Below are 24,385 nucleotides of genomic sequence, written 5' to 3' on the forward strand. Positions count from 1 at the left end.
AACTGACAGTTAGTTTTCCGCGTTTGGCGAACGCTTCAAGTTCTCGAAGGAAAATTTCTATTTTAAATCACGAGCCGTGTTCTAATAAACTAAAATATTCACCCAAATTGATCTCCACAAAATATTGACCATGCAAAACGTAAACAATCCTTCAATAAATATACAAGCGGAAAACCATCTGTCAAAATCGGTGTCCAGGGGGGGGGGGGGGGGGGGGATCGCCAAAAGCGCTATAACTACACCTCATTTTACATTCCACCAAAGTGGTTAGAAAGGAGGTGTCGTCATGTAGAACAATTTGGCATCGAGGCTTTAGAAAAAAAGCACAAAACCAGGATCGACGGCAGTGGTCAAATGCGACGAATGTTGCTTGTATTTAGATATGATATATGAATTGTTTTCATTTAATATACATTTTTTTAGCATTAAAAATTCGTATTTTGCATCCACACTCCATAAATCGAAATTTTACACGTTATAATGTAGCTGCTGCCTGTAAACAAATATCGACGGCTGTTGTCCAACTGAATCTCAAAATGGCAACATGCCAAACGCTAAGAAGACACCTCCTCTATATTCCACCTTGCATTCCACCTTGCCCCGAATATTCTTTTCCACCACCTGACATTTTTTAATCCACCTTGGTTGAGTCGTAAAGTGTCAACTTGTTCCGATCGCGTTATTATTCATGCACCTTACTGTAAACAGAAAAAAATGTTGCTTCGGTAGCTAATAATACATTATACTGTTTGAATTTACGTTTTCCAAATAATCTTATAATAAATCAATATATCTTTAAAATATCATTTCAGACATATCATCCCATCGAACAACGATGTAGAAGAGATCTATATTGTTAAGAAAGATGATAATTTACAGGATTTTGACAACAAGCCTATGGATTCTGGAAGTAGCTCAGAATGTCTTTCAGCAGTATTTGTGAACGAAAATGTGGAAATCAAAGTTGATTCTGGGAATGCTCATAACTGCAATAATGGTGGTGCGGAACACAGTGACAGCTTGAACCATACAAATGGAACAAAAGAGGAATCTACGGAAAGAGTAGAACAAAACGTAAGGAAAGTCGAATTGCGTGCTAAAAATAAATATAATACTTCAGGAATACTAGGCGATAACACAGGCTCTCTGATAACGTGCGCTTTTCAAGGCAACTCAGAACGGGTAAAAAAATATTGGTCTATGGAATATGATAGACAAGATCGAAGTGAAGATCAATCGGAGTATGTAGAATGTAAACCCTACCCGGCCCGAACCGAATATGATAGTACAAATGATCATCAAAAATGTAAATTTGAAACTGATATTAGCGAAGAGTGCAATTTGACAGACTTAAAGAAACTGTTTCAACAAAGTTTTAAACGGAAAAATGTCAGCAGACTACGGAAGGAATGCTTGGAAATGAACAAAATGTCGAAGATGGCATGTTTAAAACGTAGAAATACTAACGAAAATGAAGAGACAGATATGAAAAAGAAAAATATAACGCAGTGTTATATTTGTAGAAAAAGATTCCAGTTTCGCATGGATTTGCGTCAACATCTCCAAAATGAGCATGCGAAAGACATTCCATTCAACTGTAATATATGTGTTTCGGAAACGATTACTAATTTGCATCGATTAAATATGCATCATCAGCAGCATGATCCAGCGTTAAATCGACGCTGTCTTTATTGTCCCGCCCGCTTTTCTAGTGGACAAGCTGTAAGCAAACATATGCGTAATTTACATGTGCAAAAATACGACATCGATACCGATAAGGGTGGACGGTTTGTGTGTCGGTACTGTGCTACAACATTTTTGAAAAAAAATGATCTAGATAAACACGAAAAAAAACATCACGTACAAAAAATTAAAGAAGGTGAAAATCGTAAAATGATTTGTTACATATGTAACGACTTCGTTGGAAAATCGCACCAAGACCTTAATAATCATCTCGTATTGCATTCCGATTCGCTGCCGTTTCAGTGCGGTAAGTGTGATGACAAAATGATTAGCTCAATAAGAGTGCTTCAAGACCATCTTCGTCAACATGCTGAAGGCTTAGCTATCAAATGCGTTTACTGCGAGAAGCGTTTTGTGGCGCTAGCGGACTGTCAGCGCCATGAAGCACAGGCACATCCTCAAGGGAACCAGCAAGACGAACATCAAGAAGCTGAAACACAATCTGAAATACACAATGCTAGGGTAATAGAAGGGCACAAACGATTTATATGTTCGATCTGTGATCGATCTTACACATTGCTTAGTACACTCCGGCGTCATCAGGCCATACATGAGCAGGAAAATAAATTAGAATGTAAATATTGTGGTGAAGTGCGCAAAAAATCAACCACACTGATAATGTATGAAAAACGAAATCAAAAAGAGAATAGTGTGAATGGTTGTAATGTTTGTGGAAACCCATTAAAAGAAACAGGCAAATTTATTGATCACCATCTTACACACAATGGAGGTAAACCGTTTATTTGTGAGGTGTGTGGAAAATCCTTCCGGGAGCAACAGGTATTGCGCGAACATAAACTAAACTGTCTTGGTGCAGAAGCTAGTCAACCATGCTACTGTGTGCTCTGTGCGCAAACTTTCGATAATCTTTCTATTGCACTGGAACACGTAAAGAATTCTCACGAATCGAACATAATGGATACAAAGTGTCGTTATTGTGATTTGATCTTTCGGGAAGCAGAATCGTTGGTTGAACATGAGTTTCGTCATACCATACATGGTATCATTACATGTAAGGTGTGCAATCGTATTTTTAAACATCACAAAAATCTCATTCGCCATATTAAATTGCATGCCGACCAACCTGTACCATATATGTGTGATTTGTGTGGAAAAACATTTACACAAAAAGGATCGCTGACGATACATCGTCGCATACATACAGGTGAACGTCCATTCTCATGCCAGCTATGCCAGAAAGGATTTGTTGATAAGAAGGAAATGCGTCGACACTACACATCCCACTTTAATCCCCAAAGTAAACTCTACATACCAAACGCTCATGCTATAGCAATCCCACCAGAAGCTGGTCCCACTGGTAAGAAGTACAAAACATATAATTGCAAGATATGCAATCGACAATTTACATCTAGTTCGAATCTTGCAAAGCATCTTACGACTCATACAGGTAAGTTCCCATAAATGTGCTGAGCATGAATACTAGTGGTGGGAGCTCGGAAACGGACCTACCCGATTCCGATTCCGTTTTCGGAATCAATTTCGGAGCCGATTCCGATGCTGGAAACGATTCCGAAGTTGATTCCGGAGCCGATTTCAAAGATGACTCTGGAGTCGATTTCCGAGTCGCCTGCGGAATCGATTCCGCTATCAGAATCGGCTCCGAAATCGGAATTGACCTGGGAATCGCAATTTGCCCCGATAACGGAATCATAATTGACTCCACAATTAGAATTAGCTCCCGAATGTGAATTGGTTCTTGAATTAAAAAAAGTAGTTTTAGAAGCAAAATCAGTCCGGGAATCGCCATGAGAATGGATCTTTTACAAGTGTTTTTTTTTATTTTTTGCGGTTATCAAAAGGTAGTATGATTGGACCCAAATGCCTATTTTACAGGGTTTTCCATTCCAATTAACAACTGTCCACAGTCAACTAGCAATCCTCGATTTGAAAAACACGATTGTCTACCACTTACAAACAAGTCAAGCCGTTTTTGGTACACTGTCCATTTCAATTTCACAGTTGTCGTCTTCGAAAACACACGTCAGATGCGGCACGAGTTGTTTTGGTTTTGGCTGGAACGTGTATCACTTGAAGTTGGGAAAGCTGAGCAACATGGACATGTTAGGCAGTTTTATCTATATTTTAATTTTTAATACAATGCAAAAATTTGTACATTAATCAGTGCTTTTACTGGTAGCAAATGAAAAAAAATTACAACGTCCCAAAATAACTTAAAAACTGTAACGCTCCAATAATAACTAAAACCAAATGATAAAACTGCTTAGCATGTCCATATTGCTCAACTTTTTCATATTCTCATATTCAATCAAGACCCGTTTACAGCATGGTTCAATTCTTATACACAAGTGATACACGTTCCAGCCAAAACCAAAACAACCCGTGCCGCATCTGACGTGTGTTTTCGAAGACGACAATTGTGAAATTGAAATGGACAGAGTACCAAAAACGGCTTGACTTGTTTGTAAGTGGTAGACAATCGTGTTTTTCAAATCGAGGATTGCTAGTTGACTGTGGACAGTTGTTAATTGGAATGGAAAACCCTGTAATGGCGATGCCGAAACAGACTCCGTTTAGAAGCCGATTCTAATTTAGGAGCTAATTCCGATTCGAGAGCCGATTTCCAATTATGGAGCCAATTCTGGAACCAATTCAGAAGTCGATTTCTATTCCGGAGTTGATTCCGATTCCGGAATCGATTCTGGAATAGAAATCGACTCCGGAATTGGTTCCAGAATTGGCTCCATGTAGTTTCCCATCACTAATGAATACAGATATTCCCCTATATACGCGGTATATGCGATTTCACTATCCCGCTGGACAAAGCGACGGAAAAACTCATTGCCTTTCGCGCATTTTCTCATGCCTTCTCATTCCCTCCTACGGCAAATTTGTCAAGCAGCTTGTCTAGCTACCCGTCCCTTGCTCCGTCTCCTACCCCTCGCCTGAGCGTGCTGTCGAAGGTTTGGATGTGTTAGTGCACCAGACGTTTATTTTTTATAGAATTTATAGGTTTATTTTTATAGAGACTATGAGGCTTTGTCTAAACATGGATAGAATTTGAAAGCCACAGTGGATGAAAATGTACGCATCAGAATCAACATTTTTGGGTTTTCTACACGCAGACGCACACACACGCGCACACACGCACACACGCACACACGCATGCATGTACGCGCGCATGTGAGCTCACACCCACGAACGCAAGCACTCACACGACCGATTTCCAAATAAAATTGCAAGAAATAAAATAAACCATCAATACACCGATAACACTTTAAATCCCAAAGCAGCTTCTCCCGCATCGTCTCAAGGTCACACACAAATTAATAAATGCTAACACCCACCAATTACAATACACAACCGCAATGCACATATATGAATCAACGCATACACCACAACACCCCACATCAATCACTGATCAATCCGACTCCGGCACCCCTAGGAGTGGGACTCGGAGTTACTCCGGACTGTTTAGGGGGGGGGGGGGGGGGGGGTGCGTACGGGAAAACCCTCGGACTCATCGACTCCGAGTCCGGATCAGTCCGGATTACTCCGGATCACTCCGGATTACTCCGGATCACTCCGGATTACTCCGGATCACTCCGGATTACTCCGGATCACTCCGGATTACTCCGGATCACTCCGGATCACTCCGGATCACTCCGGATCACTCCGGATCACTCCGGATCAGTTTTCGTACATATTCGAAGTACGACTTGAAAGTCAATGAACTCATCAAGAATTGTCTAAATGATAATGGACAGTCATTCCGGATCCGGAGTGATCCGGAGTAATCCGGAGTAATCCGGATCCGGAGTAATCTCTGGATCACTCCGGATTACTCCGGATTACTCCGGATTACTCCGGATCACTCCGGATTACTCCGGATTACTCCGGATTACTCCGGATCGCTCCGGATCCGGAATGACTGTCCATTATCATCCGATGAGTTCATTGACTTTCAAGTCGTACATCGAATATGTACGAAAACTGATCGGACTGATCCGGAGTGATCCGGAGTGATCCGGATCCGGAGTGATGATCCGGAGTGATCCGGAGTAATCCGGAGTGATCCGGAGTAATCCGGAGTGATCCGGAGTAATCCGGAGTGATCCGGACTGATCCGGGCTGATCCGGAGTCGAATCCAGTTTTGATTCGGAGCCGGAGTCATATTTTGCGCACCGGAATCGGAGTTGATCCATGACTCCGCTCCGGATTACCCATCACTACAGGCAACTGGCGGCGGAAGGCACGGGCTGAAGCTCAAGTAAGGCAAGGCAGGGAGAAGAAGAGGACGGGGGTGAAGGAGGGAGAAGAAGAGGACGAATAAATGGGCGCCAATATTTTTGAATTTTTTGACCGTTTTTTTTTGCTCCGCCGCCTAAAATAGTTCGTCCATTTCGCCAACAGAGGGCGCCAAACCTGCGCAGGCCTAGGCAGGGTTTGCTGAAATTCAGATTTTTGCAGATTTTGTCCCATTTCCTGCGCAGGAAGTTGCTCGATTTTGCGCAGCGGGGCTCGACAAGCTGCTTGACAAACTTGCCGTAGGAGGGAAAAAGAAGGCATGAGAAAATGTGCGAAAGGCCATGAGTTCTTCCGTCGCACTTCCGTCGAGTTCTTCCGTCGCACTTCCGTCGAGTTCTTCTGTCTGCCCAGCGGGGCTTTAACAATATAACACGTAGCGGAATTTGGGGCAAGTGTGCCACCTTAAGCATTTCATGTTATACTCACTGAAGCGTGTTTGTCCAAAGCCGATTTAAATCTCATAATCATTTTACATCTTTTTCCTCACTCATAAATGAGTTTCGCTTGAAAAAAGTGCAAACAAAACTGTTATTGAAGCAAGTGTGCCACTCGTATGGGGCAATACGGCCACCTGGTTAACACTTTAAGCGCCGTGTCATATAAATTCGCATGACGGTTTTGCTCATCGTTCAGCTTTGCATCTGATGCTCAGTGATTCTCTTGAGAACGAATGAGGTAGGAAAGAGAGAACGAGAACGACATGTGCTACGCCGCTTATCGCAATGAAACAAAAGAGTGATAACAATGGCCCGGTAAACTGTCGCTCTCATCGCTCTCTTGCCATGCGCTACGTGCTCACTCAAAAACTGTGACGTCAGGCCGGCGGTCTAAGTGTTAAAATAAACGTATTTCTTACATAATTGGAAATTGTTACGTTTGTGGCTAACAACATGTTACTAGTGTATGTATTCCTACATGTCTTGAGTCACCAATGAACCCTTTTTCATCACAAACTGTATCGGAAAATGGTTTGTTGCTGGTATGTTTTTCCGGGGTGGAATCCGCTCTTAATAGTGCACTATACCGCTGCACGCTACAACAATGTGTACATTTTGGACAGCTCGCGCCTATGAAAGATGGTGGCATACTTGCCCCAAATAGAGGTGGCTCTTTTGCCCCAAAAGTTATAACTTTTTTGAATTTTTGAATTGAATTTTTCAGTGACAAAAATAAAGTTTTTTTTCAATTAACCCCACAAAAAGGGCCGGTCTCGTTGTACAGTCGTCAACTCGTACGACGTAACAACATGCCCGTCAGGGGTTCAAGCCCCGAATAGACCGTGCCCCTATACGCAGGACTGACTATCCTGCGATGGTATCAATAAGTCACTGAAATCCAAGCTCACTTCACTAGTGGGTACAGGCAGGCCTTGACCGACAGCGGTTGTTGGTGCCAAAGAAGGAGAAGAACCCCACAAAAAATTTCACGTTTTCTCAGCTACCTCAGGTGGTGTAAATGTTTTCTCGATTGATTGTTCGCATGATTTTTTGAGAGCTTATTTGGTTTGATTAAAAAACTATAATATTCTGCTCAATTTTGAAACTCAACATAAATCAATTCAAAACAGTGGGAAAAATCGATTGATCCATATGAAATTCGGCTCAGTATACCTAGTCATTGGAAAGCAACCAACTGTATACACAATTGATAATTTAACTAAAGTTTTTATGGAAAAAAGCTTGTTGGCACTCTTGCTACTATGGCAGACATGCTCCAAATTCTACTACTACGAATTAACGCATTTAATTCATTATTTGAGCTTGTGTTATAGTCTCAATAGTTGGGGAATTCAATTTCCTTTGTTATGGTGCGCGATGATTAATATTCCGATTAATATTCAATGAAATATAACTAAAATACAAAATTTCACGTTCACTTTCACGCAAGTAAAGTGGCCTTTAGGTGTTAATTTCATTCTAACACGCTAATACGGAAACGCATAGATGCTCATGCTGAATATCTCTGTTGCACTAAAATCAACTTTTACCTCTTACCATACCATACCATACCATCTTCTATTACCTTTCGGTTTAGTCATTAATTTTTTAATGATATGTATATCAATGCGTGTACTTATATTTATAGAATTTATTCCATCAGTTTTCTAACTCCAAATATTCTTGTAAAATTGTATAGATTGAAGTGATTGCCCCGATATCCGGGCCGACACGGCGGTCTATTAGTGTCACTTGAAGTATTTGCTGTACATTATATTTACGTAACCAAAGGCCATACATCATAAATTTATAACATAAAAAGGGGTATTGTTATTTCATCTACATAAAATAAGTTAAATTAGACATTTTTACACCAATATGAAAATACAAATTCTCGTATTACTTACACGCACGGGTAGGTGATCATAAAGATAAGAATGCATTTTTGGTTATAGAAACGAAGGTTAATCCTAGTGTCAACGATCGTCTTTTCATAGAAAAGACGTACAGCCTTGAAATTCATAGATTACCTGGAGAAATATGTTTTACATTACTTCATCGAAGAAATATTTTTAAAATATTAGTATTTTTTAAAATATTTTTCTTTGATTTGTACCCTTTACATCTACGACGGCCTATACGAGTACGATCATACATTTTGCAAGGGAGATTGTGGTTTTGTGGATTCAAAACCTAATATCTTTTGATCTGCTCGTTGTTTTTGCTTGAAATTATTCTCGAAGCTGCATCTTCTTGTTGTTTAACTAAAAATTATGTTCTGGATTTTTAAAATCTGTTTTTCTTTTTATATTTAGCTCATTAAAAAATGTATTACTTATTTTTAACATCGCCTACACGAGTGAGCCAAACACTTTGAATAGGAATACAAATTTTTTTATGAACATATAATTTTCGTCCTAAACATTATTTTAAACAGAAACTCGGCATAAAGTTGCGAGATGTTGTCAGCTAACGAATATTATGTAGTCAAAATATTTCAAATAATCAGTTTCCTATTTAGTTTGTATTTTACGATAGGTTATATCGTTGATTGCTCACTTATAAATAATTTTTTGTGCTATTTTTGAGTTTGTAGTAATTTAATATTAATTTTGATGAATTTTTAATGAAATTTTCCACAAAAAATTCTACAACGTTATTTTATCAAAATATTCATTTGTGGTGATGGAAAAAATGTTGTTGGTTCAGTACGGGTTCGCGTCATATGCCTGGGGGCAGCGCTGAGTTAGCACTTCGTGATTTGGAGCGGTAAACTAATCGAACTTGACCTTGCCTAACAAATGCTATCTATGCGATGCGTCAAGTGAGAAGCGGACTTCCAGTTATGCCAAACCGTGGGAACTTTTGACGTTATGCCACCTAGCATACGTAAACCTTTCGGATTGGAGTTTTGCTGATCGGCCAGCTGATACACGGTGCGTTTGTTGGAGACAGAAAAGCCTTACCTTGGGTAGGGGGACAATACTGCTCATAAACGAGTTGAAGGGACAAGATGTACTATCCTATGTCCGATCAGAACTGACCTTCTGTCCGTTCTGGTAGCTTAATTTATACTCCCATCTTAAGAAAGTTAGCGCACATTTGTCCACCAGATGTTTACGCTCGTAACTTTCCCTTTCACAACTTGACGCGCTTTGACGAACGAATGTTTGTCAAGAGGGTCGCCTTCCTGGTGGGCTGTTACACTTTTCAATATTTTGCTTAAGGTCTAATGCGTTTCTTATGCTAATTGCCCTTCCTTATTTATGACCTACTTTGAAGGTCTCCCTTGTTTGGGCTCCCTTGTCCAACTTGGGTGGTACGACCACCATGGTAAAACACGGAACCGCATGTGCAGTAAAGCACGGGACGCATGTGCAGTGTTTTACCCGACTGTTAGCATTCATGGTTTAAGCGGGTACGCGATAGCATGGATGCTACACATTTTATTTATTAAAAATGCGTAACAAAGAGTTTTGCTTAATGCGTTCTCGTTCTTCTAAGTTTTAAAAATGTTCACCTAATGCATTCTCATTCTTCAACGTTTTTATATTATGAACATATAGTACTAAAACTATCACTTTATTCAATTCTTCCTCTTCTATTTGGCGTAACTTCCTATGTGGTATGTCTGCCTATAAAGGCTTTCGAGATTTATTCAGTTTCACACAGTCGGATAGTAAGTCCTTGTTTCGATAGGACGGTCTATTCTAGGTTTGAACCCATGATGTGTAAGTTATTGAGTCATCAACTCGCACGACTTAACAACATACCCGTCGTGGTTTCTAACCTAGTATGGACTGCCTCCTGTAGCAAAGGACTGATTAACCAGATGCGTGGTACCTAATTGTTGTTTGTCTTTGTCTGCATCCACACTTGCGGTCTAAAACAGCCGAAGTCATACAAAATCATAAAAAGGTCTGCGCCTTAACATATATGTAACTCTGTTAGGGGAGAGGGGGAGTTTAACTGTTGTTACATAACGAAAAATAAAATGTTCCATTATTTGCGAATGCGGGTCTTAAAAAGATCTAGTTATTTTTTTTGTACTACGCAGCCGAATAGTCCGTCATTTGGTCTGTCGAATGCTGTGCATTTGATCGCATGTTATTATCGATTCGCAAGTGACGAGACGCGATGGGAAGCAACGGGGAACGAGAATCTACTATAACGTCGTAAACAGGTGATATACTAATCCAACTCCTTACAAACCCAATTTGTTTCAAACTAGTTAATTTGGCCCGGTTACAGGATTATGCAAGATAGTTTCTGGGGTATATAATAACCTAAGAATGCGTGCGACGGATTTCTTAACAGACAACGCAAATTCCGTGTGGTTTTAATTCCAAGTGATTAAAAGAAAATGATTTATAATTCATATCGCTTCTGGGACAAATCCCGAATCCTGGGACAAATACCGAAAATTGGGCCATTTCATTACAGTCTGTTCCCGAGTTACACGGTTCTCGACTTACGCGGATTCGGAGATACGCGGGTTTATAAATTTGACAGATTAAATGTCAAATCAGTACAATTTGCTTCGAATTCGGTATGAATTGCATTTTCGTTAACAAATGGAAACCGCTTAAAAGCCAAAAATATTAAAATTTTCTGCACGAATCATACCAAATAAATGATAAAGCCTATAAAAGTACTAAATTAAATCAAAACACCGAGTAATCTATAGTAATTCAGTCAAAAAACGTGAAATTCGACTTACGCGGATATTCGAGTTACGCGGATTCGTCGGGAACGCAGAAACCGCGTAACTCGGAAACAGACTGTATAGTGACAGAAAATCCCCATATTTTGTGAAATGTGTTACCATTTTCCTAAATCTTTAGGATTTCATAACGAAACTCATATTTTTGTTAATGCTTTAAATGACAACATAAAACACAATTTTTATTGTTTTAAGAATGCCTTGATGAAATGTTATTGATTTACTAAAATTCATAGCCTTTTGACCATATTTTAGCATTTTGATGAGTTTTTTTTTGCCATAGTGTCATTATCTCGCTGTATATAAAATCGAAAATCGCCACAATGACGTGAGAGTAAACATTCAGCGAGAGAGAGTTGTGAGAGCAGAGCAACGCGCGTTGCTGCGAAAAGAATTGCTCCATATACCATTGCTAGCCCGCGGGTGATGAGGGCAATGGTTACTTAGATTTTTTGTTTGCACAAACCGATTAGAAATCACATAGTATTGGATATAATGAACAATTCTTTAAATGATTCAAGATGCAAATTAGCCAACTGATGATGATATGTCCCACCTCATACACCTTCCCATTATGAATCAAGATATGCAAGACAATATTTAAAAAAAACACCTGTTGCAAATAGGAAATAGCACTATGCAAAATAGTTTTTTTGTGAAATGGTTGATATTACAATAAATTTAATCATTCATAAGGTCAACAATACTCATTGTTGGTGCTTAAGCACCTCGAGTACTACACACACCGTCGTCATCGGCAGATAAGTGTGGTGCAGAATATCCTGTAAAACGGAATGCTATCTCCAGGACGTCGAACATGTACACTCCTTCAAATCTACTTCCTCGCATTATTGGCCGAGTCGGGACAAGGAAAACGAATGACAATAAGAAGCAGATGTAGGCGAGAGACCCTAAACGGCCATATGCTAAAAAATCTTGCTGAAATTCCGAGCGAGAAAGCGGCTGGAGTATTGATGGCGTGAAAGTTAATGTTGAAAATGCAACGATTTACTCGTGGGAGGGAAGAACTACTTATTTCAGGATGTCTTTGCGAAACAAATCAATGAAGAGAGCGATGGTTCGTTGCGCGACATGGCTGCAACACACGGCACGTATGGTGAGGCAACTTTGCGCACTGCATTAAGCCGGATCAGCATCGACTGCAGAATGATCAACAATGGAAATATGCCCAAGAGGGCAGAAAAGGATTCTGACGGTATCTATCAAGAGAGATCAGGTGACCGTTCTATTGATGGTGTTGGTTAAGAACAACCACGCTATGATGAAGGATACGTCAAATTAGAAGCAAAATCTGAAAGATGTGGGGCGGCAAGAGCAAATAAAATATTTTGCATATAAACGCGAATTTGGTTCATTGATCTGGGAAGGCTATAACAGTGTTGAACCATCCTTTTCTATAACAGTATAGATCGGAATATTAGAACTACATAGTTGGACAAATTAGACGAGGGGATATGATTACCGTTGAAATCTCATATTTGGCGCAACAATAACAATTGTCTCGTACACAAATTCCAATTCCATTTAATACTTCTAAATCTGTTTCAGGACAATAAAATCATTTTTAAGGCGTTTTTGGAAATGATCTTCTTGAAATAAAAAACCGGGAAAATTTACATTGAAATTATTCTATACTCTATATTAGAATATTCTAATTATTCATACCTAACATATGAAACATAAGTCGAAAAAAGAGTAGAAATGGAATTCGGACCACCATATCATATTTGTGTAGTTCAATCTTACATTTATGGGTACAAAAAACAGAAGATGGATTGAATCAGAAGTGAGCATTTCGAAATTGTATGTGTTTAAGTGCAATTGGAATTGGATCTGAACATGTTGTATATGTACTAGCGGCCATTGCACATCAACACGTTATGTAATGAACAAGTTGCTGAGGTTACTGCTTAGTATTCTTCCAAAAAATCACGCCGATATTTAAAAAAATAATTTAAAAAATCATACATTTGTGTCAGCAAAGGCATGGAACGTATCAAATCGGACCTGCTGCATTCCTCCAGTACCTTCTGTTTTATCAAAATGGCCTCAAAGCTCGCCAATCATGATTATCATTGTTTTTACATTGAAGTTATAGTAAATAATATTGATTGGTATTGATTTTATTTTATGAGGGTATTAAATTATCTCATTTTTGAACACCAGTTCAAACAAATAGTTCAAAATGTAGTGGCTTGGTTTTTATGGTTCTTTAAGATATTAGCCCAATTTTTTACACCGGTATAGTTCATCGATATTTAACGGTATGTGCGTTGTGCAATGAGAACAGGAAGTTACAAGGTTAACACATTTATGGTGTACTGCATTAGAAAAAATAGGTGTTTTAGTTATGGTTGCTGCTACTGAACATGTAGAGTTTGAAAACAAATCGAAATTTGAGGATATCCGGTAGATTTTACCGGGCCTTAACTAGTCTCTATTATAAAATTCAAGTAAGGGCTAATCAGCGTTACTTTCCAGCGGTAGCTTGGAGGTGTTTTGCTTAGTTTAAATCCATACAATGGCGACCACATCGACTATAGAAAACGCAACGCCGACTTATTTTTTAGTGTTTTGAAAGGTATGGAGAAGAATGATACAAATTATAGTCAAAACATAATAATTGAACGTTTTCCCAAAGTCAAAGTCAGAAGATAGGTGACTGTCGCTGTCAATCCGGATGTATGAAAACGTAGCGAAAACATTCATACAGAAAGCAATTGAAACAAATAATCTTCTTTTAGGAGTAACAGGTTATCCTGACCTATACAGGCTGTCGATACTAAGTACCTCTTAGTCGGATAGTCAGTTCTTGCTTAGGACGACGGTCCATGGGATGGGCATGTTGTTAAGACGTCCGAGTTGTCGATAGTACCGTGGAACTCCTAGTTGCAACAAGAAATAAAAATATTAAAACTGGACTGGATGGTTCTATTAGTGAGTCCAATTCAGGTTACTATTCAGATAGATCTGTTCCATGACTGATATGGGGTTCAGTTTCAGTACTGGAAAAATGTTGCAGGATTTACATTGGGTCAGGATCAGTTCCAGGACCGTTACGGGTTCAGCGTAAGTTCTGGTGTAGTTCTGAACTCCTAGATGCAACAAGAAATAAAAATATTAAAACTGGACTGGATGGTTCTATTAGTGAGTCAAATTCAGGTTACTATTCAGATAGATCTGTTCCATGACTGATATGGGGTTCAGTTTCAGTACTGGAAAAATGTTGCAGGATTTACATTGGGTCAGGATCAGTTCCAGGACCGTTACGGGTTCAGCATAAGTTCTGGTGTAGGAGCCTGGTTTCCGGTATATATACAATTTTAGTAACGGTAGGGTAAATGTATTAATAGTGGTGCAATTTGAGGGAATACAGATGTGCTTCAGTAGATTTAAATTATCAAGAAGGTGAATTTATGAATATTTTAATACATAGCAATTGAAATATGTATTATCTTTGCAATCACAACCTTTTTTACCATCGAACACAACAAATTTACGAAAAAAGCATATTTTTGTGACGACTTTGTTGTACCTATAATGGTGGTATGGTTCCTATAGTCGTCGTAGTGTGTGTTACTATAGTGTAGGTAAACAAAGATACCTCAAAAACTGAGTATAATATATATGGAACTTAGTTTTGATGCTGTTTTCATATGAATAGTAAAAATCACATCCATAATATTGATTTTTTACATAATTAGATCGTAAAAAATGTATACATTTGAGTGATGAAAATATTGACTTAAAAACTGTATGACGACTGTAGTCTACCCAATCCAGGAAGTGTGTGCTTGATTCGAAGTCGATTTTTCACTCAATGGTGGCATTGAGCCTTTTTTAGGTAAATTACTTTCAGGAAACTCATTTCTGTTGCTTATATTTGTGACAAAAATACGAAATGGTAATAATATCCCGGAAATAAAAACCTAACATGTCCTGTTTTTACTAATGTTAGAACTATGACCACTATAGGGAGATGTTTTGTGTTTAATGGTACTTTGGTAAAAAAACACATAAAAATGCTAAAATATGGTCAAATAACAATGAATTTTAGTAAATCAATAACATTTCATGAAAGCTGTATAAAACAGTAATAATTGCGTTGTTATGTTGTCATTTAAAGCGTTTACAAAAATATGAGTTTCGTTATGAAATCCTAAGGATTTTGGGAGAATGTTAACACATTTCACAAAATATGGGGTTTTTGTGTCACTATCATGAAATGGCCCAATTTAACTTTTATGGCCTTTTTGAAAGAGCAGAGAACATTTTATAATGACATTTATAGCTTAATTTCTCTTAAATTATCGTACGGAGCGCATTTTAGAACCATACCATCACTATTGGTACACCTGTGGACATAAAAAAAGAAACTTTTTTTTCTGACCGAAAGAGATAGTTCTTTTCATATTTTTTTGGTAGCCCTGAAAAGAGCTGATTAAGTGGTGGTTGGGTGGTGGTGTTGCGGTGTTCCACCGAGCGAAAACACATTCTAACGGTCAATGTGTTGACCATTATTGTCTTTCACTGCCTTGCAGCGAGTAGTCATATCTGTGATGATATTCTGGCATCTTTCTGGAGGTATGCGTTTTCACAATTCCTCGCAGCGTTTCCATAGCTCATCGGCTGAGGATGCATGCTGGTTCTTGAGCTTGTCCTTAAGAATTGACCACAGATTTTCAATCGGATTGAGGTCAGGACTCAATGCAGGCCACGGTAGAACTTGCACATCCTGGTTTGCCAAATAACATCTAACTGTTCGTGATGTGTGCTTTGAGTCGTTATCATGCTGAAAGATGTTATGCTCTTCGTTGCCAAATTTTTGTCGAGCGTATGGCAACATCTTACGACTAAGTATTTTTCTGTACCCTTCCGAGTCCAGTGTCCCGATGATACGGACCAAAGGACCCGGGCCGTGCCAGGAGAAGCAACCCCACACCATTACGTGGCCGCCTCCGTGACTTAGGGTTTTTATTGTGTTTTTCGGATGATACGCCTGATTGGGAAGGCGCCAGACGTATTTTATGCCGTCCGAACCATCCAGATTGATTCTGGACTCATCCGAAAAAAATATTTTCATCCACCAAGTGATGGATTTAGTGAGATGTTCTTCGGCAAACCGAATGCGCGCTTCTACGTGGTGCGGCTGCAGCTTCCGAACCTTCCGTGGTCTCCGGGCACAGAACCCAGCCTTTCGTAAACGGCGAGACACCGTCTTCGACGAAACTTGCAATCCAATCTCCTGCTTGATGCGAGGGTCCGCCCTGACCTTTTCAACAATCTGCGCGTCAACGCTAGCCGTAGTTTTTCGCGGACGACCGGTCGACTTACCCGTAGCCTCGCTACGAATGGCGTTGTCCACAAACGTCCGCGAACGGCCGAACGCCTTTCAGATTGTCTTCATTTGAATGTGTTTCCGCTCCTCTGGTGTGCAGTGCTTACCGCGACCCATGATGATTTTGTGGAATTTTTTTAACAGCAACCTTGGCCACTGAAGGAAGAATGAAGTGCAAAACGATTTGGCTCTCCTTTTATACTGCCGCGACACGTCATCGGCACTCGTAACTCATGTTAGTAGCGCATCAAAAATGGGAGTATAAAAGGCAAAAATCGGCGATTGCAACTTCAGTACGCCTCGCACTCTTGCCGATGACACATCTAGCGCATGCATTGAGCCAAAAACAAAAAAACACAATTTTTTCTTATTTTTATGTCCAGCGGTGTACTACCACCACTATACCTACGTTTATCCTATCAAGTCAAGATATATTTCAGAACCGGTATGGGAATAGCATCAACAAAGCACAACCCAGTAACCGGGCCAAATTTACTAGTAGTTACGCAAAATAGGTATGTTTCTATAGAGGCCATTGATATGAAATTTGTTAGAATAGTAACCATCGAATTGCAGTAGCCTTTGGTTATGTGTTAATAAATGTTCATTCTGTGTTACATCTCCAAACCTTACAGACGTAATATTCAATAAAATTAGTAAAAACAGGGAATTTTAGACATTTTCTGGTTTATTGTTAACCCTCCGTATTGTTTTTTACAAAAATAAGCAACAGAAATGAGTTTCCTGTAAGTAATTTACCAAAAAAGGCCAAAATTCGAATATCTAACTGAGTGAAAATTTGACTTCGAATCAAGCACACTGTTTCTGGTTTGGGTAGACGGCAGTCTTAGTACTGTTTTTAAGTCAATATTTTTATCACTCAAATTTATACATTTTTACGGTCTAATTATGTAAGAAATCAATATTGTGGATAGGATTCTTGCTATGTATACGAAGACAGCATCAAAACTAAGTTTCATATATATTATACACAGTCTTTGAGGCGTCGTTGTTTATCACCACTATAGTAACACAATACGACGACTATAGGTACCATACCACCATTATAGGTACAACAAAGCCGTCACAAAAATATGCTATTTTCGTAAATTTGTTGTGTTTGATGGTAAAAAAGGTTGTGATTGCAAAGGTAATACATATTTCAATTGCCATGTATTAAAATATTCATAAATTCACCTTCTTGATAATTTAAATCTACTGAAGCACATCTGTACTCCCTCAAATTGCACCACTATTGTTACATTTACCCTACCGGTACTGAAATTGTTTATGTATCGGTATAACGGCTCCAAAATCCGTACCGGCCTTGGAATCGGTCCCGAACCCACACCAGAACTTACACAGAACTCATAACGGTCCTGGAACTGATCCTGATCTCATGCAGATCCTGCAACATATACCTTCCGGTACTGAAACTGAACCCCATTACTGATCCTTGAACCGATTAAGATTCTTTATGAGTGATGGAATAGATCCGGAACCAGATCCCAGATATTGCTCCCTTTTATTTGTCGGGACCTGAATTCAGGTCTGACTCACTAATAGAACCATTCAGTTCAGTTTTCCTATTTTTATTTCTTGTTGCATGGAGGGGTCCCGCGGTACTATCGTCAACTCGGACGTCTTAACAACATGCCCATCCCATGGACCATTGCCTTTCCAGTCCGCAAAAAGCTGAAGTTTTGTATGGGATCGTCTCGTACACATATGTACCCACTTACGCACCCACTTGCAGAAGAAGTGGAAATGTGGTTTCACGCACACATAGACACCATCCGCCCGAACGATCGCGTTCACACATACTATAACGCTCTGATTTCTTCTGCACCTCACGCATACAAATGTGTTTGCTCCACCCCCTTTTCGGATTGCTTATAGAAATGATGAGGCACACATGTTTACATTTGGTGTATGCACACATTCGCATGCGGTTTATTCCATACTTTTTCTCTCCGTTCCAACACGTGCTTTGGCATACTCACACTGTGTAGACGGCAGAACGGTCTCCCCCTTCCAAATTTACCGTTCTTCCTCCTCTCGATCTTTTCTCTTCTTACCGCGTCCTGGGTACCATCAGAGCTGCGCGCTGGCTTTAGTTTTTCCTCCTCTCGTTGTTCCTTTCTCCTACCGCTCCCGGGGGCTGCGCGCGTTTCGACAGGTTCTTAGCGTAATCCAGTGCGTTGCTTTGTGGCTGAGTTGTGCTGAACGCTGTCAATAAAATTTAACCAATAATTAATGTATGTAGTACGTATTACTTTGGATAGTTTTGCGTATATGATGAGAGCAACACTTACCTTAATATTTTAAAACTGGAAAACAATTTCTTTCCGTCCCCCACTTTGAAGATTGTTGATGATGCCAACAAGTAGGCGTTGATGAATGGCGCATGCACCTGTAACTTAGAAGATGATAAGCATTAGTTGCATTAGTACATTGAAGCACATATGAGATCAAGAAACTTACCTCAACAAGTTAGCTAGGATAAATCATTCCACAAAGGAAAAAGAAGCAACACTGCGCAAAACGTAAACAAGGAAAGTAGGGGACACAAGAAATTGTACATCACTCCCGCACATCCTTCCACAACGAAAGTTCTGGACAGGCTGAGGATGCCTAACACCCGGATGAGTGCGATAGCAGAAAAAATCATGGTAGATCGAGAAAGATGGGTAGACACGGTGTAGCGCAATCTGCTGGTAGATGCATGTGTGTGTGTGACCAACGAAAGACTTCAGACCCCGCTCCTCGCGTTTTTCATCCATCGTTTTTTGTCACACGCACACACCTCTACATGCGCGGCGGTTTGCTGTCCAAAATCTAGAGAGAGAAGACAGGGCATCTCGCTTTGGCACACAGAAAAATCTCTGAACAACTTCGGCTCTGCTACTTGGGTAAGCAAGGATTGACTATCCGGCTAAGTGGTACTAACTATCGGAAGCATGTATAGGCCGGCATGACCCGTTACTCCTAAAAAAAGGTTATTTGTTTCAGTTACTTTTTGTATGCATGTATGTATGCATGTCGCTACGTTTTCATACATCCGGATTTATAGTGGGGGCCACCTAAAGTAAGCCACCTCTCTTCTAACTTTGAGGCTTGCTGTACAGTTCTTTCGACCACTCATTGCAACATTTTACTGACACGTCGTAGAAGACCTCGGAAAAACGTTCAATTATTAAATTATGATTGTAATTTGTATCATTCTTCTCCTTACCTTTCAAAACACTAAAAACGAAGTCGGCGTTCCTTTTTCAATAGTCGTTGTAGTTGCCATTGTATGGAAGTAAACTAAGCAAAACACATCCAAGCTACCGCTGGAAAGTAACGCTGATCAGCCTTTACTAGATTTTTTCAATAGAGATAAATTGGAGATGGAGATGATGCAGTCTGCCGTTTTTTCGTCAGAGTTGATCAGTCGTCTACTTGTACGATTCAATAACATGCCCGTCATGGGCTTAAACCTAGAATGGGGGCCCTTCACGATTCTAGTTAGTTTTTTGTATGGAGTTTGACAGTTTGACAGGCTGAAATCATGTAAACACTCCATACAAAACCACACAAAAAACTAGCCTGCAATTTTCAGTCTAGATTATTCTAGCCACAAAGCTAGCCTCAAAATACCATTATAACCAAATTTGAACATCACTTTTTGACAGGATGGGTGAAAACTTTTGTTCAAACAAGTTTTCTTGAGGCTTGACGAATACTCAAACTCTTAAAATCTTCATTGAGAAACAGAATCGATAAAAATCAGCCTTCTAAATGTATACACCTTGGGATAAGCTCACCTGTATATTATACTCACATAGATAGCTGCTCGAATACTGCTATACAATGCAAACAGCTGGCAGGCTGAAATTTCAGCCTACGAACTTAAAACGGAAAGGATCCCATGGACAGTCTCTCCGTAGTAAGGATTGACTATCCGGCTGTGTGGTAATGAATTAAGTCCCGAAAGCCTTTATAGGTCAGTATATCCGCGTAAGACGTTACACCAAAAAGAAGAAGAAGATGTTATGTGGAATAGAATAATCAATTTGATGATAATACAATATCTTAAGCCAAAGAAACATTTCTGGAACGATAGACATATTTATGGAGGACCAGGAAGATGGCTGGATGAAAAACGGTTCTGATGATGGTGATTGCAAACCGTGCTGTGGGTCCGATTATCAGAATCTTTTTAAATGGCTGATGTGTAAATTTTTTTAAATAGGCGGTCGTAGAAATACTGTTAGACAATTTTCAAAATTCCAGAAAAAAAATGTTTTCAGTGAACCAACAAGAAGATGCAGCTATGATAAAAATGTCATGCTAATTCGACAAGCAGATCAAAATAAGTATTTGTTTGGTCATAGACACTATGGTTAAACAAATGCCAAAGTTTATTAAGCAAATTCGCCTGAGCCGGTCTCATGATAGAGTCGTCAACTCGTACGACTTATCAACATGCTCGTCATGGGTTCAAGCTCCAGATAGACCGTACGTAGGACTGACTATCCTGCTATGCGGGGTAATCCAAAAGTCACTGAAAGCCAACTCCACAAGTGGTACAGGCAGGCCTTAACCGACAACAGTTGTTGAGCCAAAAGAAGAAGAATTAAACTAATTAGGCATCAAACAAAGGTGGTATGCAAAGATCAGATAATCACATGAATGAACATTGATACACGGTTTCTATGATTTGAAATTGTATAATGGAATAATAGAGCTTCACTTCCAAAATTCCTCTATTCAGTTGCAACACTTCATTGAAAGATTGCAAACCTCCACATAATGCTCGCACGATTGCACTAGCGGTTTGAAACATTCCTCTTCCCGTTAACTAATCCATCATATGATTCAAAACCGTAAGGAATACTTGGCTTAGTTTAGTTTTGAATGTGTCAAAATATTTTGTTTGAATTTTGGATATGTGGTTTAAAATATAAGCTTATATGATGTTGAGTATGTAATAAATTTATTAAGTTTGTTTCTTATTATTTTTCAGGGGAAAAAAAATATGTTTGCGAATTTTGCGATAAAAGATTTAGTCAGGGTGGCCAATTGACTGTTCATAGGCGTATACACACTGGAGAGCGTCCGTTTACATGTGAAAATTGTGGTGACAGATTTTTGGATGGAAGCAGCTATAAACGCCATAAAACACATCACTTATGCCGAAACATTTCATCCACATCATCGATTATACCTATTGCTACAGAAAATTCTCCAGCATTCACTAAATTTTCAATTACTATGCCTAAAGATGAAGGTACACCATAACTACATTGATGAAAGCCTACGCAGACACAAACCCAACGTGATATTCACCTACAGTGCAAGTGTCCTTCAAGCACTTGAATCTGGAACCACCCATGACTCGAACATTCAACAATTCTGCAGTACATCGAATTCACCCCGCCCGGCCGAATTCAAAAACCCGACCTGCTGCCATAACACTTCTACGCTGTGATTTCATTTGCCTTAGCAAAGCCGTCATCGCCAATAGTTGGAATGGTTATTGGGTTCGCAGTGGTCGCTCTTTCGTGAGAACCATCAAGATCTCAACACCACCATAGAAAGACCACACCAAGACCAGAGAATTCCATCACGACTTCGTATTGGACAAATCCGACTCACCCACACCTTTTTATTGCAAAAAACCAGCCCACCACTATGCAGTTTCAACTTTTGGACCACAGCATCTACTCGATCCTCTCATCAGACAGCGATTGCCTGCGTAAACTTTTAAAATTCATTCATATTACTAATCTTTATAAAGAACTCTAAACCACATTTGTAACAGACAATATATAATTAAATGAACAGATAATTTTTAAGCTTTAAGTAATCTGAGACTACTCATTATAAGGTAATTGCAAGCCACAGGACAAATGGCTTGCAAAGAACAATGGGCCTGATCGGGAACGAAAGTCGATAACGGAGTGGATAATTTAGTTAGCAAAATACCAAAGTTATCCAATTGCGTTTTCTCAATCTTCGCTAACCGATCGATTTGACAATGGAGTGGAAATGTGTTTGCCGCCATAGCGACGTGGTCAAAAAGTCGAGCAGTGGGATATGTAGTTGAAAACTTCATATAAAAAAAAAAAAAACATTTCAGTCGGATAGCCATATCTACTGCTCCACCCCAGTTGATATAACAGTAGAAAACTAAATAATATTTAAACCCATTTGTAACAGCAAACAAAAAAGGATGTTTTATCCCTGTTTGAGTTATTTGAGATGTTTTATTACTCGATGAAGCTGATATATTCTTATTTAGCAAACATAAATTTATCTGTTTTTTATAAAGAATCAAACCACGTAATTTTAGGGATATAATAGGTATCTAGCTTTCAAGGTTCAAGCTAAGAAATACGAAACCAATAAAAGAAATACTTTTCTGCTAATCCTTCTTTTTTATCTAACCTTATTTAATTTGTTTATTACTCGTTCAATGGATAACAATGGATCCGTGTGAATGTTCTTAAGTCTAATATTAGATTAAAATAAGTAGTAAGATCGTCTTAATAATTCGCTTCTAAGGCAGTTTTTAAAGGATTGCACTGAGGTTCCAAAATCAAACAAATGACGAACTTCGTTAAACACCCTAATCATGGAGTTGAGGGGGTCTCTAGATCCATATCCAGTTCGACTACGGTTCAGGGCAAGTAACGGACGAGAGCGAAGCTGAACAGCAGGCGCGTAAAAGTTTTACTACTGGAGCAGAGATGAACAGTCGATGTTACTTTGCAGTAAACCAGCCACAAACAGTTGTTGTGCGGTACGGCGTCGGATGTGGAGCGGTTGCAGTCCAAGGAGCAGAAGTCGCGTTTCATAAGGTGGTAACTGACTGCCAGGTGGCCAAGGTAACAAGCGTGTTGCGTATCGGGATAAGCGACGCTGTATCGATTCCATTCTCTCAGGAAGTCTTTGGGTTGAGGGCTTCCAGACGACACAGGCGTATTCGAGTACCGGGCGGATAATACCACAGTATAACGCTTTGATGCAGACTGGGTCTTTGAAATCTCTTGTTATCCGAAACAACATGCCAAGCAATTGATTACCTCGGGTAATTACCTCCTCCGTTTGCTGGTCAAATGACAGCTTTGAATCAAGTATGACTCCGAGATCCTTCATAGCATTAGTGCGTTCTATTGGTAAACCGTTGACTGTGTAGCTGGTGTTCTTAATTTCTCGTGCTCGTGTGAATGAAATGACTCGGCATTTTTCAATGCAGAGGCTCAGGCGGTTTCGATTCCACCATTGGTGAAAATCGAGAAGGTATTGTTGTAGCTCGGAGTGGTCTGTGTCATTTTTTATCGTCATGAAGATTTTAATGTCATCTGCATACATTAAATGATTCGCTGCTGGTACTACATACGATAGGTCGTTGATGAACAGTACGAACAGTAGTGGACCCAGGTTGCTACCTTGTGGCACACCAGATGATGCAATGAAAGACCTTGAATGGCACCGTTGGAAAGATACAGCATACGATCGATTGACAAGGTACGATTCTAACCAGCATATTAAGTTTCGCCCAAGTCCCAACTAATTCATCTTGGCTAAAAGGATGTTGTGATCGATGCTATCAAAGCAGCCTTTAAATCCATATAAACTGCATCTGTTTGCATCCTGCTATCCATGTTACGGAGACATTGTGATGACAAGTCAACAAGGTTAGTAATCGTCGACCGCTTTGGAACGAAACCGTGTTGTTGAGGGCTAATATAGTGATATGAAGCCGTGAGTAAACTTGTTTGGATCACTTTCTCAAAAACTTTGACCCCAGCACTGAGCGATGTTATGCCTCTATAGTTGGCTGC

The 24,385-nt window shown here is 39.6% G+C and overlaps 1 protein-coding gene across 1 annotated transcript; it reads left to right on the plus strand.

Annotated features, from left to right (window-relative positions):
* Window positions 1-614: 614 nt before the first annotated feature.
* On the plus strand, window positions 615-22,654 carry LOC121589983 (zinc finger protein 14-like). The gene is made up of 3 exons (XM_041909288.1): window positions 615-725; window positions 813-3,151; window positions 21,562-22,654. Exons 1-3 carry the CDS (start codon window positions 715-717, stop codon window positions 21,834-21,836), a joined length of 2,625 nt encoding a protein of 874 aa, XP_041765222.1. The 5' UTR covers window positions 615-714; the 3' UTR covers window positions 21,837-22,654.
* The last annotated feature ends 1,731 nt before the right edge of the window (window positions 22,655-24,385 follow it).

This window comes from Anopheles merus, chromosome 2R (genome assembly GCF_017562075.2).
Source record: "Anopheles merus strain MAF chromosome 2R, AmerM5.1, whole genome shotgun sequence".
Taxonomy (NCBI): domain Eukaryota; kingdom Metazoa; phylum Arthropoda; class Insecta; order Diptera; family Culicidae; genus Anopheles; species Anopheles merus.

Bases quoted from the DNA above. Each gene is read 5' to 3' on its own strand.
- LOC121589983 (XM_041909288.1), top strand. The intron at 3,152-21,561 runs GTAAGTTCCCAT...ATTATTTTTCAG, and splicing joins GCATCTTACGACTCATACAG to GGGAAAAAAAATATGTTTGC.